The sequence below is a fragment of the Salvia splendens genome, chromosome 11, assembly GCF_004379255.2.
Source record: "Salvia splendens isolate huo1 chromosome 11, SspV2, whole genome shotgun sequence".
NCBI classification, from domain to species: domain Eukaryota; kingdom Viridiplantae; phylum Streptophyta; class Magnoliopsida; order Lamiales; family Lamiaceae; genus Salvia; species Salvia splendens.
Genome location: NC_056042.1, coordinates 31,439,155 through 31,455,490, shown reverse-complemented (window position 1 = coordinate 31,455,490; position 16,336 = coordinate 31,439,155). Strand labels below are relative to the sequence as shown.

Genomic DNA, 16,336 nt, shown 5'->3' with positions numbered 1-16,336 from the left:
CTTTACAATACTTTATTTCACCAATAATCATTCAACTCAACCGTCCACTTTCAACACTTTTCTCTCTCTCTCTCTCTACAAAATCTGTTATGCTATCTTCCTCTGACATATTTATGTGGAATGTTGCCGATAAACCCTACCTCAATTCTTCTCCTTTCCAACCCTCCGATTCTCTCATTTCCGAAATTTCTCTCCCCTTCTGCCTTCCGCTGCCGAGCCGCCGCCGACAGCGGTTTCCTGCGCTCCTGGTTCAGTACAGCCGCAGCTTCGGACGCCGCCGCAGTCGGAATCGGGAATAGTTTTCCGGATAACCTAGGCTCGGGCGCTGCTAGTGGGAGCAGTGGCAGTAAGAGCGCCAAGGCTAATTCGAAAGAGAGATGGGCGCGAGATCGGGAGAGCTACATGACCGACGCCGACGACGCGCTGCCGCTCCCCATGACTCATCCGGATTCCTCCCCCGTGTCGCCCGAGGAAATCGATAAGAGGCTCAGTTGTGATCCTGAGATAGAGGTAAATTTTTTGAAAAATCCTGGCTGTGGGGAATTACTGCTTCAAACGGTGTTTAATGTCGTAATGTTTGTTTCTATTGAGTGCGAATTATGATTTGGAGTATGACACTGTTCCTGAGGGTGGGTTTGACCGTGAAAGCACGGCTAATTTGATGAAATTGATGCTAATTTGAGTATGGATTTTATCACACTGATGTTTACTGAAGCAGAAGCTGTATTTGTCAATAACATCATGTGGAGGGTTCAATGTTCACTGTCAAATTTGGTGGAGTAGAATTTCTTGAAATCTGTTCGTTGTGATTTAATTTCACCCTGTATTTTGAATAAATACGTTGAAAAATGTTTTTCATAGTTCAGGAAAAGGGGGATTTCCTCTCCAGCTTTGCTCTCACTTGCTGCTTCAAAATGATTTTGATTTGTTAGAATTAATAACGTAAGTTAGATGAAACGTTGCGAATTTGATTGCTTGCAACTACTTTATGGCGAGCAGTTTACTTTTACCTTCATATTTTCCTTTTATCTTTCCGTTTCTGGTGTCTTGACAAGGAAAGTTGGTTTATTACTTTTTCATTTTTACTATAGTGGATAAACCAAACTTCTGCTGGCTAGAATTATTTAACATGTATTCTGGAATTACAGGATTGCAAGCCAATGGTCTACGAATGGACTGGAAAGTGTCGTAGTTGCCAGGGATCTGGATTTGTGAGCTACTATAACAGAAGAGGAAAAGAAACTATCTGCAAATGCATACCTTGTCTTGGGATCGGTACTATTTTATTGTTTCTCATCCCTCCTTCAAGTTAGCTTTTCTTTTTTTTTTGTTCTTCTGTGTGGTAAACTTGGTTTAGTCTAAATTGCGGTATCATAGAATCATTCTTAGAGGAAAATGTGAAGCATTGAATCTCTATGCCTTGCTGTCCATTTACTGTGACCAGCAATTGGTTAGGATTTTTTACATACTAGCTATGAGAATACTCATGTTATACACACTTTTGTACTCCATTTCCTTGTACTTGAGTAAAAGCAAATATAGGTTTAGCAAATGCTAATACACATTTGGTAAGAAAATTAGAGAAAAGGTTTGTTTAGAACACAAGGTATTGATTGTATTAGCTCCATGTAATTCTGAAAGGAGTATGGTGGTAAAACTATTAGAAGTGCACACCAGATGCTTCATTGTCACCTATCCAAAATGTTTCCCTTTCTCATGTGCAATGGATACAATTTTTTACAATGAGATTACTCAGTTTCATCGGCTACCTTAGTTACCCCTCAATGCTATGATTGCCATATCCTATAGTACTACTCCGTACTATATTTATTATGCTTAAATTTTCATAGAATACACGTCACATCACTTCCTAGATTGGGAAGTCATATCATGTTTTGCTTGTGTTATTTCGGTTAGATCTTTTACCAGTAACATCTTTATTTCAAACTAAGGGGACATTCTTTAAGTTTTCCGTCCACATTTTGTTTACATGCTAATCAATAATGCTTCCACAAATAAAAGTCATAATGCACTACTTAATTGATATTATGCATGTTTGATGTGTCTATCTGCTTTAGGTGCTATCTAATGCAGATCTTCTGTCAGCGTGAGGAGAACGTAAATTGCACTGTTTTCTCAACTTTTCATATGCGGAGCGAGCATCTCTTTTAACTCATTGAAGGATCAGAAACCTGATCTTTTCTTTCATCTTAGCAGGATATGTGCAGAAGATAACGGGGCGGGATGATATTGATGTGATGGAGGACTTGGACAACGGAAGGCCATCTTGATTGATATGACCACATACACCACTTTTGCCTAATCCCAGAGTTGCCTACCAGAGAGATTCTTAAAGATGCACCATTATTTCAGTTTTTCGAATCATCATAGGTCATTATTGTATTCTACCTATTTTTTCACAACTTTTTGAAAAGTCACAGAATATGTATTTTATTTAGAAGGATAAACTTGCAAGAAAAGGGATATTGTAGAAAGATAGAATCAAGTAAACACATAGAGCCACCGAATAAGATTATATTCTTCTCCTTTTGAAATTACCCTCTTTCTGTGTCTTATTTGTACATAAGCATCTTGATTGTGTGTTTTCTAAGTAATCCATGAATAAAGTTGTTCTGTGTTACCATTCAAGCATCAGAATAACTCTAACCATATGCTTACATATATATTGCGCATATATATATAAATACCGATGAGTCTCTTGGATTATCTCATATCTCATCCATCTCAAGAGCGTTTCTTGACCCAAACGAGAACGATGTCCAGTTTCAGTTTCCTCGACCTGCAGTACAATCTGTCGAAGAAGTTCCTGAAGAAGCCTTCGAGGCTGTTCTCTCGAGACAGGCAGACGTCCAGCCTAGCTCCCGTTTACATGCCGAATGAAGCAGAGCTAAAGCAAGTTTTCAACAAGTTCGATTCCAACCGGGATGGGAAGATATCTCCAGAGGAATATCAGGCTATATTGAAGGCATTGGGAAAGAGGAATCTGGTGAGGAACGAAGTGCAGAAGATATTTGAGGTTGCAGATTTGGATGGTGACGGTTTCATTGACTACAACGAGTTTGTGGAGATGCAAAAGAAGGAAGGTGGGGTGAAGACGGTGGATCTGCATCGGGCCTTCCAAGCCTTCGACAAGGATAACGACGGGAAGATCACGGTGCAGGAGGTGTATGAGCTGCTGCGGAGGCTGGGAGAGCGATGCAGCCTGCAAGACTGCCAGAAAATGGTGCAAGCTGTCGATGCCAATGGTGATGGTGTGATCGACTCGGATGAGTTCATCACAATGATGACTCGCACCATGATTAGATACTAGATTTGTTATTTCCCCTTGGTGATATGATTTCTAGCATTTGTGTTTTATTTCATCGATTAGGAAATACCCTTATGTGTATTCGAATTATGTTATGCTCAAGCTTGGTTCGTTTAGGGTGTCCACTATAAGGTGGACACGCCCAATAGCCCCGCCCCAGTTTTTTGTCCATAGCCCCAATTTTTTGTCCATAGCCCCAAAATTCTATTTCCGCCACTATAGTGGACAACTCCAATAGCTCCAAAATTTTATAATCAATTTTCATTTTTAAATATTTTTTAGTTTCAATCAAGTGTAATTTAAATAATCGCAGTGTAAATAACTAGAATACGAGGTAATTAGGCCGAATATTCGTTGTATTGCATACCGGTAAAATTATACAACGAATAATGAAAATAAAATACAACAACAAAACTCCGGCACCGTCTACTCGGTGTCGGAGTCGGCTTCCTCGTCTTCCTCTTCTTCTTCTTCTCCTCCTCCTCTCTCGCTGCTGCCGGCCGCGGTATCCCCAGGCGCATTATCAACCAACCCCAGTCGACTCTCAAGCCGATTGATGAGCCTCTTGTAGACGTTCTTGACGTACGGGTCAGTTTCCCCTGCGTATGACCTGCATACGTCTTGCAGTTGTTGCATCAACGTTACGTCTATGCTATTGGCCAATACCTCGTGGGGTTGCACCGTGGGCTGTGGGATTGGGGCAGACTGGGGGATGCGCGATCCGGACGCGGCCGCCGTTTGGCGGGAAGCACTTCTACCTCCTCTGGCTCTGCGGATAGAGGCTTGTTGTCCCATGGGCCGTCGTCGCCTAATGTGAGTCGCGGCTGGCTCTTCGACTTGCTCGTCGGACTGCTCGAACTCGTGCGAGCCGCTCCCACTGCTGTATTCCCCGGCAAGGTTGTGCCTTGTGCGCTTCGAGCCACCGGCTGTTTCCACCTCGTTCGCCACGATCGACCTGAATTTCGGACAATCCGCGAGGACAAGATACTCCTCCCACAAGGTGAACTTCGGCTGGCCCGTCTTGCGGTATTGGCCCTCCGACAGGGTCTTCACATCTTCTGCGCTTCTGCCACTCTCGGCGTGGCGAAGGTTGTTCTCGTATATGGACGCGAACAGCTTGGTAGCCCGCAATATCCTACCGAACTTTTTTCGGATCTGTTCTGGGTCGCGCTTCTCGGCGCCGTCGGGCTTCAATTCCTCGTATGCCATCATGACGCGCCTCCAAAAGCTCCCCGACTCCTGATCGGTACCAACCACGGGGTCCGAAGTGATAGCATCCCACGCCTTCGCCACGGCAATGCTCTCGTCTTTGTTGTATGGCTTGCCGCGGCTGGACCCCTCGGGCTGATCACCGCTACCGCCGGGGCCACTGCCCTCGCTACTCGCAATGCCGGGGGAGCTGCCCGAGTGTCCACCGACGTTGCCGGTGCCACGACTGCCGCCTCCGCCCCTAGGGCCTCTGCCCCTACTGCCACCAGAGCCCCGGCTGCCGCCACCTCCTCGGGTCGGAACGGGTGTTTCCACCCGCGCTACCGGCGTATCTGGGATGCCGGTACTGAGCAGACCCAACATAGTATCAAATGCGTCTTGATCTGCTTCGGTGATTGGAGATTGGCTGGCTTGAAAAGGGGAACCCGGCCGCGCCAGGTGAAGCGCGTCTAGGTTGGGTCGGTAATCTCCAAAAGCGGAACGACTCAGATTCCGTTGTAAAGCGGGCGGCGTTGGTGAGGATCTCCACGACTGAGATGGAGGAAGGGGTGGACTCGATGCCCACGGTGGTGGTGATTGATTCCAACTCCAAGACTGTGACGGAACCGCATATCCGCCAAATCCCGACGGCTGAGAAGCATATCCGGCAAAACCCGACGGCTGAGATGGATTGCTGTCATATCCCGATTCCTCAGTGTCGGGTGATTCGTCGTCTCCTCGGTGCATTTTGTAGAGAGTGTTTTTGTAGAAAGTGGGTGTATGGATGTTGTGAAAATGGGAGTGGGGGAGGAGGGAGAGTGGTATTTATATAGATATGAAAAACGAAAAAAAAAAAAATTTCAAACCATGCGGCTAATCGCAACCGCCGCGGCTAATCTTCGTGGCACTATAGGCGCGGCTATAGCCACCCCGCCGCGTCCTCGCCCCACTCGCGGCGAAGCCTCGTCCGCCGCCCTCCCCCCACCAGCCGCGTCCACCCTCGCGGCGGACACCCCCTCCACTATAATAGCCGCGCCTACCGCCCCGCTTCCGCCCCGCTCGCGGCTATAGCCGCGTCCACCTTATAGTGGACGCTCTTAGTATCGAATTAGTTCACTTAACGAGCTGGTTCACAAGTGAAGGAGCTGTTTATTACCATACTCGAGCTTGGTTCATTTAGCTAACGAGTTTGAACGCCTTGAGTGGCTTTCAGCCCAGAATAATATCATACGACTATTGAAAATATTGATTACAAATCAAACATAACCAACAAAATGATTTCAACTGTGGCATAACTTGCACAAAAATAACAGAGAGAACTAACTTCAAATTTTACTTGAATATATGCACGGGTAGTAACTAGAAACCCTTCCTACAGCACATCACATATCAATTCATCTCACTACTCAAGCCACCTACAGACTGCCAGTGACATTTGAATTTCATTTTGAATTGAACATAGATAAATGAAACTACATTCGACAAGCCAAAGAGATTCGTTGTTTCTATGTAAATCTAAGCATGATCATCAAGCCAAACTCCACCAGCATTGATCAGTGGGGAACAACTTACCAGTAGTCATTGCAAGAGCATTTGCCATCCTTGAAATGATGGAACCGCTTGTTGTCTCTCACAATCAACTCCCTCCCGACAACTCTGGACATGATCTTGATAGCATTGTGACAGTCACCACAGACACGAAGGTTCTTGATAATCCGAAGAGTTTGCCTTGCTGGAGTGCTGATCAGACCATACGCAATTGCAAGGCGCTCACTATGGTAGAGCAATGCCTGCTCCTTGGCTTCCTGATCAATGTCGTGAAGAACGTATCTTGTGTCAGGCACGTATGCTTGAGGTTTGTTCGCAGCCATTATCTTCTCCTCGTCCTTGTAGAGAGTGGGATTACGGAACTCCAGTATCCTGTTTCTCCCCACGAGCATGTTGAGACGGGAGTGCTTCTTTGGGGGAGGAGTAGGGATCTTGTTTTTGACAGCCTTTGAAGGGTCGAGACTAACCAACAACTCCTCAGCATGATCTTCAAGCTCAATATCTCCATGTATACGAGCATAGTTCATCAATGCCTCCCAAAATTCAGCTGTAGGTTCAAATGGAAGAGAGTCTATATACCCCTGAGCCTCAGCAAGATGTCCCGACTTACCAAGAACACCTAAAAGTCCCACATAATGTTCGATTCCAGGAGAAATCCCATATTCAGTCTTCATAGAATTAAAATATATGAACCCCTCTTCAATAGCATCAGCATTAGCACAAGCTTCTAAAACAGTAAGAAAAGTCTCCCCATTCGGAGTCAAGCCAGTTGTCTTCATCTGCTCAAACAATGCCAAACCATCATCACCAAGGCCATTCACTGCATACCCATTAATCATCAAGTGCCAAGAATCCATATTTCTATCAACCATATGATCAAAAACTCTGCGTGCATCTGTCATACTTCCACACTTTGAGTACATATCAAGAACCTTATTAGTTAATTCAAGAACACCCCTATGCACCGACCTCAAGAAGTAGTCGTGCACTTTCTTTGCCTCCTCAAACTTATTCGAGTTCCCACACGCCTGGAAAAGCAAGCTAAAACACTTGGCATCTGCAAGCACCCCTTGATCCATGTGGTCAATTGCTTCCTTAACCTTACCCTCTCTGCACAAACTAAGCAAGTCGACAACTGGTGTCATAACTGCGCTGGCTGCCTGATCTCTCATGGCTGGAACTCGGTTATCACTAGCCACAGCTTGCCCATGTGATCCCAGCTGGTTCTGGTGTTGCTGTTGAGGTTGAGCGTTATACCTATTTCCCCCTTGATTAACACCACTGGGGTAATTCTGTACCCGATTCGAGTTTTGTGGATAACCCTGGTTCTGAAATCCTCCTTGCTGAGGATAACCCCTCTCGAAATTCGGAGTGGGATTCGCTGCATATGCTTGATTCAGACTGTTGTTCCGCTGGTGCTGGTTAACGTTATCTCTCACCAAATTTGGGTTCGAACTCGGCGCATATCCTAGATTCTGACCATTCGAATTCAGCCTAAGTCCTTGATTCTGGTTATTTCCCCACTGATTTACGTTATCCCTCCCCAAATTCGTTCCCGAGTTCGGAACATATCCTTGATTCGGCGGGTACCTCTGGTTCTGCTGAAACCCCTGATCTGGAAAGTTAGGTCTGGGGTTTCCTCCTTGACTCGGACTGAAACTCCCTTGATTTGGATAACCTCGGCTCACTCCTCCATTCATATTACCGTAACCAGCGTCATAACCCTGAGTATTCTGAAAATTATTGTTCCTCTGACCACCAGGGTGGTTACCGAAATCATTATTCTGTGGCGCGCTCTGATTGCCAGGATTTTGATTGAAATTGAACGAGGGAGCAGATGACTGAACGTCTGGAAGGTGGAAATCGCTGGGACAGGCGGAGGTGGAGAGAGCTCTGATTGCTGGGTGCCGGATTAGGGTTTTGGAAATTGAAATGAAGGGCGGAGAAGGGCGTACCATGTAGATAGAATAAGTGGCAGTAAAGGAGAATCGAGCTCGGAAAATGGAAGATAACGGCGACGCCATTTCCTAGTACAGATTTTTGTTAGAGAGAGAAAGAGAGATAGGAGATAGAGTGATAAACCCTACTGAAAAACCATGGATGAAGAACTGTTTCGGTCTAATTCGGGTCAGGGTTATTCACCCAATGGGCCTTTGCTAACCGAGCTGGGTTGGTAAATCTGCAGGCCCTAGATTTAGATTGGATTTTTGGGCCCGAATTTGGGATTGAAAACTGACTTGGGAGTTGGGACTTCGTGTTTATTTTTCAAAGTTAGAAACTTTGTTTTGATAATTAAACAATGATTAAATAGTCTAATTTTGTCATTTTGGTGTGTTCATAAAAAATAGTTTTATTTTTAAAAATGGATTTTTTTTTTCATATTTTATCTATTTTTCCTCCCTCTCGTTTTAACCATTTTTTTCTCTTATTTTATCAATTTCTCATTAAAACTTTTGTTCACGAATGAGACTCTTAGACATGTGAGTAATTTGAAACAAAAAGAGATGTAAATGTAAGTTATACTTTAGAGCATCCACCATAGGACGCTGATACTCTCAGATTTTGCACTGTTTTATTTGATTTGTTTTGAGTGTCAAAATTGCATTACATGTCCATTATTTGCATATTTTATCCATTTTTGTATTTTGACGTGTTTTGTGAAAAATGTGCAAAATAAAGCAGAAAAAGAGCATAAAAAGGTCAAAATTCGGAAGCTGGAACTGAAGCGCAACCCAGCAGCCCGCTGGGCCCGGTCGCGCACGACAACCTGTGTTCAAACTTATTTTTCTAGTGATTCTGATGTCAGATCAGGGCGTGCTACATACCATTCTCTTCATCTTTGAAAGGTCTTCGCGTTGGTACCAAGATCATCTCAACCGGAGTTATGTGGAAAAAGTTATGTCCATTCTACGAAAACTGTGCAATGTTGTCAAGTGCTGGCAAAAATTTAACGAAGGGAATAAACTATTACCTTGTTAAGCCAAATCTTTTCCTTTACCTATGAGGCACGAAAATTCCATCTTTCCTATTACTTGGAGGACACCTTTTACCATGTTTCAAGCCTATATATATCCCATAACCTAATTCATAAAATGGACCCATCCATAGCCCCCAAAAGGGGAGCCTCCAAGGCTCCTCCCTCCATTCTCCATAACCTAATTCTCCATCATTCTTGGAGATTGAAGCAATGCAAGATGAGCAGGGAGACATCAAGATTCAACTTTGGGTTTTGTTTGTTTATTTCATGTCTCGTACTTTAATTATTGTTTTAGTTCATCTGTCTATGGATTGCTAAACAATAGAATTTTGAGGTTTGATAGTATTTAACTTTTATGTAGTTCTTTTTATGTTTAATGTTCAGAACTCGTTTCCACTTAATTTTTCTTGAGCTTTTGTTCGACTAATTGGTCGTTACCTTGATTATTGTCAATCTTTGATCGGTGATAGCTTAGATTGATTTATCTTATATGTTCATACAATAATTGTGACATGAGTATTGATGCATGACAGAGAGAAATCATGGTAAAACTTGAGTCGGATGAACGTAGAACTAATTAGAATAACTAAAGAGTTAGTGAAATCATTATCCTTGAAATTTCTCTATTTGCCTAATTATATATTTTTAGCTTTGTTTCTTTATTCATTTATGTTTTTATATCCAAAACTTTGTTTCTCTAAATAGTATATGACGCGTAGTATATGATAGCAACTTGCAATTATATTCCCTGAGTTCGATATCCCGGTACTGACCTTTATTTATACTATTCCTGCCTTGTATACTTGCAAATAGTTGTAGTGCTAAAAAATAGTGCATTAGACGCCTTAGTCAATAGCCTAGCACTAGGACTATCCAAAAACACTTCATGCCACGTCACTAGGACTTCCTACAACCTGCCACATCATTAGGACTTTAGCACTAGGACTAGCCGACGCCCTAGCCAAGCAAATAACTTGACAAATACGATTAATTCATTTTAATTGTTGGTGTTTATCAAATATTAAAAAAATAAAGTACAATGAGTTGTAAATATAGAGTATAAATTTTTAAAAAAAATTAAATAAAATAAAAAAATCGGGATCGCTTGTCCGCGCAATAACGGACTAGCGATCGGCTAACGGTGCTAGTCCGCGGATGAGAGCTCGTCCATCTTCGGGACGTCCGTCGCGTTAGCCTAATGCAATAGCGGACATCCCTACGCCCTTCCCGCTAGCCTATGGCTGGTCCGTGTTGATATCTGTTATTGCGGATGCTCTTAAAAGGGAAACATGCCACGATTGGATTTTAGGGCACCGAAATTGCAATTTTGTTGAAAAACTCGATCATCAACAATCAACAAATGATCTGAATTTACGGAAGGTCACTACATATTACAACGAGTTGAACCATCACGAACACTTAATTGGGATTACAACCATTTGCGCAAGCATTGGTTGCATTTGAAAGACGTCCAATAAGAAATAAAGTGGTCAATATGAAGGCGAAGGGAGAGGCTACAACGCACTGAATTACCCAAACTCTCAAAATTGGGGATACAATGTTGATTGATGGTTTGGCGAATTTTTGATGGTGATGAATGCAGGAAAATACAGATCACGACACAGAGATTTACGTGGTTCGATTTACTGAGGTAAATCTACGTCTACGGGAGGCAAAAAGGGGCAGAGTTGTATTGCTTGATCTGTTTTTTACAGCTTACAATACAGACTTGCTATTTGATCTTTGATCTCTAGAGAACTTAACCCTTCTTTATCTGATCTGAGTTCTATTTATACATTGAACTAAGATCGTGGCTTGCATCACCACTAATGATGGTTGTGAATGTCGTGGAGGTCATGGAGATCCTGCATGGGTCCACTATCCTGCATGAGATGACTATCTTCCAGTTCGGTCGAATACTGAGACCGAATTGCTGAACTATTGCCGAGCAGCTTTTGCCGATCTGAGAGTAGAGCTTGATTGGTCGGCTTTTACCGAGCTGTAGGCTGGGCCGAACTCTTTGGTAATGCCGAACTGATACTCTTCCTTGGTCTTTGGGCTGATGGGCCGTCACTGCTATTGGGCTTGTTTAGTACGTACCCCTTGGAGGCACTTGTCGGCTTTTGCTGCCGAACTCCGTAGGCTAGATAAGGATCTGTCTCTGTGGGCAATCCTTAATTTTTTCCAGTTTAAAAGGAAGGGATCTTGGTTTTACTTGATCCCCTTACAGCCTTTTAGGGCCTTCTGCAAAACCAAGTGGCCGAAATGGCAAAACCGTTTCTTTTTTTATAATAGGACTTCGGCTCCGGGCTTTCCTTGGAGAGGGCCGAAGTCCGTGATTCCCCATCCTCGGTTAGAACCGTTGGCCGAGCTCGAGGGCGAGCTCAATAAGATTCCTATGATTAGGAAACAATACTCGGAAACTGAGCTCGTCAAGGGCGACCTCGTGTTCAATATCTCGTCTTCGGACGAAGAGACTGAGGGTGAGGATTTCTTTTTTTTTTTTTTTTGCCTTACTGCTTTAGCGGCGAAAACTAACCTTGTTTCCTTGTTTTTCGGTAGTGAACATATTGAATAAGCTGAGCCGCAAATCTTCGGAGTCCAAGGAGCCGGAGAGGCCGAAAACCACCAGCTCGGCGTCTGATGCCGAGAGGACTCCGAAGAGGCAAAAAACCTCTTCGGATCCGAAGAAGCCGGAGTCGACTTCGGCAAAGGGGAAGGGGAAGGCCCAGAAGCCCCCGAGAGCGCCAGAGAAAGACGTGGTCTTGGCGCCTCCTTCGGAACATATCTGTGAGCCCTTTTTATGGCCCACGGACTTCGCCGAGGTGAATTCTCTTCTTGATTTTCTGGCCTTGCTTTTTTTTTCTGTATTTTTTGTGGCTCCTCTGTTGACTTTTTGCTTTTTCCATTTTCAGAGGAACGATATGCTCTCCAAGCTCGTCGCCGTTGAACTCTCCAAAGCGTCCAACGACTATGCTGAGATGCAGAGGAAGTTGGCGGCTGCTTGTCACCGGGCCGAGCAGGCTGAGGCAAACTTTGAGAAAGCCAGAGCTGCTAGGATTTCGGCCCAGGATGAAGCTCAGTTTGCCAAAAACCAGCTCGTCATCCAGCGAGAGCAGACGAAACGGAGGGATGCTGCCGCCGTGGTTGCCCAAGGGGAGGTTCTCCGTGCTTTCGCGGAGAAACTCTTTCTGAGCAACCAATTTTCAGCCTTTGTCGGTGATCTGCCGAAACTGATGACCGATAAAGCCGAGCAGGGTCCCGAAGTCATCCTGCCGCTGTACGGCCGAGAGATAGCAGCTCGGCTTCAGAGTCTGCCGGTGCTTGAGGAGCTTGCTTCGTCCTCGGTCCTGCTTTCTGCAGACCAAGTTCGTAGTTGCCGAGCTGACCGCGATGAGAACATGGAGGCTATCTTTGCCTCCATAGGGTCAGTTTCACCCGCTCTAATTTTCCATGGAGAGGGTGAGACCGAGCAGCATGAGCGGCAGACCGGCGATGAGCAGGCCGAGCAGGAGGCGCAGCAGATCGGCTACGGTGGCGCCGAGCAGGCTGGGGAGAACAGGGAGGCCGAGGCTGAAGCTGAAGCAGACAAGGAGAAGGAAGCTGAACCTCACCGAGAAGGCGGAGACGAAGCTGGCGGAGTATGATTTCGTCTCCCTTCTCTTAGTTTAGTTTCTTCCTTCTTGTAAAACGGCCTTGAAGCCCTTGTGTAGAAAAAATTTTTTCTTATGAATGAAAAAATTCTTCTTTCTGCTCTTGTGTCTTCGTATAGCCTTTCGTACTCTCTTTTACTCCTGTTGTGGTTTACTACCTGCTGAGTAATCTGAAATGCCGAACTGACATAGCTGCTCTATATTCTGAACTCTTAAGGAGCTGGAGGTACTTCACTGGAAGCGGCTGTACTCTTCGGCTTTAGACGAAGCTGAGAAAAGAGCCATAGCTGACCAGGTGAAGAATGACGAACTCTTGGCTCGTTCAGTGAAGCTGGAGGCCGACAATAAGGACTTAGAGTCCGAAAAGAAAGATCTGGAGGCCGAGCTGAATACCGCCGTCGCTGAGAGGACTGCGTATGAGGATTTCATCTGCAGGCGCGGGGGAATGACCATCTCTGAAGTTCAGGAACGAGTTGACGAACTGTGGGAGGAATATCATGTACTCCGGAGGAACAATGCGCTGGAGAGCTCGGCTTGCCAACAAGTCGTGAAATCATTGCGGCGCTGGGCTTCTCGGTACGACATCATTCTTTCCCGGCGTCCCTCAATCGAGAGATTCCTTAGGCATTTCCCGTCAACAGATGGTCACACTCCAGCTCAAACCCCTGATTCACTTGCTCAAAACCTTACTCCAAGTCAGCAACGAACTCAGGAACAGCCGGAAACGTCAAGACGAGAACGGACTCAGGAGCAACCGGAAACGTCAAGACAAGGACGGACTGAAGTTCGTAGAGGAGCTGTGATTATGAGTGAGCAAGATCAACAAATGCTTCGTGAAGAGACTCTTCGCCGCCGAGGTGCTAGAGCTTCTCGGGCTCAGGGAAGAGGCGGTAGGTCGATTAGAGCATCTCGTCGACCTGCTTATTCTTCAGTTGCCGAGAACGCCCGAACTCGGCTTCACGAGGATTTTGTGAATAGATGGCTCAACTTTAGCAACCCTGGACAGTAGAATAGTCCTTTGTAATAGCGTAACGCCATCTCGTAGGGTAGCGGAGTTGTGTGCCGAACAAGATTTGAAAAATGAAATTTTGTTTTCGCTTCTAACACTGTGTATTTACAGCTTAGCGAAAAAATTTCATCGTACTTGTCCTCGGTCTTATGAAGTAAACTTCTTTGACCGGACTTGGTCCTTGGTCTTATGAAATAAACTTGTTTGACCGGACTCGTCTTTGGTCTGATGAAATAAACATCTTTGACCGGACTCGTCTTTGGTCTGATGAAATAAACATCTTTGACCGGACTCGTCTTTGGTCTGATGAAATAAATTTCTTTGACCGGACTAAGCTTGTGTCTTAATTTGGCGAGTTTTATCGCTTGGATCAGACTTTCCCTTGTCCTAATTCGGCGAGTTTTATCGCGTGGATCGGACTATCCATTTGTTGCAGTTCGTTTCAGACGAACTGCTTGTTTTTTAAGCCGAATTGTGGTCTTGTATCTTCTTCAGAAGCTTGGACTCACAATCGTTGGCTTATTGTTGCAGTTCGTTTCAGACGAACTGCTTGTTTTTTAAGCCGAATTGTGGTCTTGTATCTTCTTCAGAAGCTTGGACTCACAATCGTTGGCTTATATATGTTCTAAAAAGGGGATCAGCCTTTGAAGAACAAGATACCTCAGTAACATTTGTAAGAGACGACACGCACATAGACAGACAAAACACACCTAGACAAGCAAGACGCACATAAACGAACGAGACGCACATAGACAAACAAAAAGCAACATAGACAGAGTAAAAAAAACAAAGAAAACACATACCTCTAGGACCGAACTAGACACAAGACGGACTGACCGGACTGTCTCTTACAAATGGAACTTCTTGAGGTTGGAAATGTGCCATGTTCGGGGTACTTGTTCTCCTGACATGTGAGTCAATTTGTAAGACCCTTTGCCGAGGACTTCTGACACCCGATATGGACCTTCCCATGTGGGTTCGAGCTTGCCCAGCTTTTCTGCTCGGCTTACTTCGTTGTTTCTCAAGACAAGATCTCCCACTTGAAATTGCAGCTTTTTCACCCTTTGGTTATAATACCGGGCTACTTGCTCCTTGTACTTGGCTGCTTTTATGCAGGCCAATTCTCTTCTTTCTTCGGCCAGATCTAGCTCGGCTCTCAGTCCGTCCTCATTCAGTTCTGCTGAGAAATTTAGAGTTCGGGGACTGGGTACGCCGATCTCAACCGGAATCACGGCTTCAGCGCCGTACACCAGACTGTACGGAGTTTCACCGTTGGAAGCTTTGGGTGTAGTTCGGTAGGACCATAGGACTTGAGGGAGATTTTCTACCCATTGTCCTTTGGCTTGTTCTAACCGAGCTTTCAACCCTTTCACCAAGATACGGTTTGTTACCTCCGTTTGTCCGTTTGCTTGTGGGTGGGAGACCGAAGTGAACCGCTGTTGAATATTCAGCTCTTGGCACCAATTCTTGAATGTCTTGTCGGTGAACTGAGTCCCGTTATCCGAAATGAGGATGTGGGGTAAGCCAAATCGGCACACTATGTTCTTCCAGACGAAATCCAATGCCTTCGAGCTCGTTATCGTAGCTAATGGTTCAGCTTCTACCCACTTTGTAAAGTAATCCACGGCAACGATAAGGAATTTCATTTGCCGAGGAGCTTGTGGTAGTGGTCCCACTATGTCTATGCCCCATTGCATAAAAGGCCAAGGGCTTTGCATAGCATATAGATCGGTCTGCGGCATCTTTGGGATATTTGCATGGATTTGGCACTTCATGCATGTCTTGACGAGCTGCACTGCGTCTTGTACCAAAGTTGGCCAATAATATCCCCATCTCAGAACTTTTTTAGCTAAAGCTCTAGCTCCGATGTGGCTACCGCAAGATCCTTCATGGACTTCTCTAAGGATGTAGTCCGTCTCTTCTGGTCCTACACATCGCAATAACGGCTGAAGGTAGGACTTTCTGTATAGGACTCCTGCATGAAGTTCGTACCGAAGGGCTCGGCATGTGATTTTCCGAGCTTCTCTCTTATCCTCGGGCAGTTGTCCTTGATCTAGATACTGTAAGATCGGCGTCATCCAGTTTGGCGAGCTGGCTACTGAAAGTACCTCAGCTTCATCAATGCTTCTGTGCATCAATTCCTCCACCTTTGAACTTGGATATGAGGCTAACTTACTTAAAATATCTGCTCGGCTGTTTTCCGCTCTGGGAATGCGGATTATCCGAAAATAAGAGAAATTTCGGCTAATGCTTTGCGCTTTGTCCCAATATTTCCTCATCCTCTCATCACGGGCTTCACTTGTACCCAACATGTGATTCACTACGACTTGTGAATCACAATGGATTTTGAGAGACTTGATAAATAGACTTTGCGCTAGCTTGAGTCCGGCAAGGAGAGCTTCGTATTCGGCTTCATTATTAGTAGTTGGGAATAAGAACCGAAGTGAGTAAGTTACCTCGTGTCCGTCGGGAGCGATAAGTAAAATACCAGCTCCACTTCCCGTTTTATTCGAAGCTCCATCTACGAATCCGCTCCAGCAGTCCGGTGGCTCTACTTCGGATTCCAGAGGCTGTGCTAGTTCGGCATTGGTAGAATTTTTCTGTTCGGCAATGACAGGGATTGCTTGATCGAA

The 16,336-nt window shown here is 45.0% G+C and overlaps 1 protein-coding gene and 1 pseudogene across 1 annotated transcript; one reads left to right on the top strand and one right to left on the bottom strand.

Annotated features, from left to right (window-relative positions):
• The first annotated feature begins 10 nt into the window (after positions 1 to 10).
• LOC121754806 lies at positions 11 to 3,549 on the top strand (annotated as a pseudogene).
• Positions 3,550 to 5,836: 2,287 nt separating this feature from the next.
• On the bottom strand, positions 5,837 to 8,140 carry LOC121755221 (pentatricopeptide repeat-containing protein At2g15690, mitochondrial-like). The gene has a single exon (XM_042150504.1). The coding sequence runs from the start codon at positions 8,086 to 8,088 to the stop codon at positions 6,085 to 6,087; it is 2,004 nt and encodes a 667-aa protein (XP_042006438.1). The 5' UTR covers positions 8,089 to 8,140; the 3' UTR covers positions 5,837 to 6,084.
• Positions 8,141 to 16,336: the final 8,196 nt, after the last annotated feature.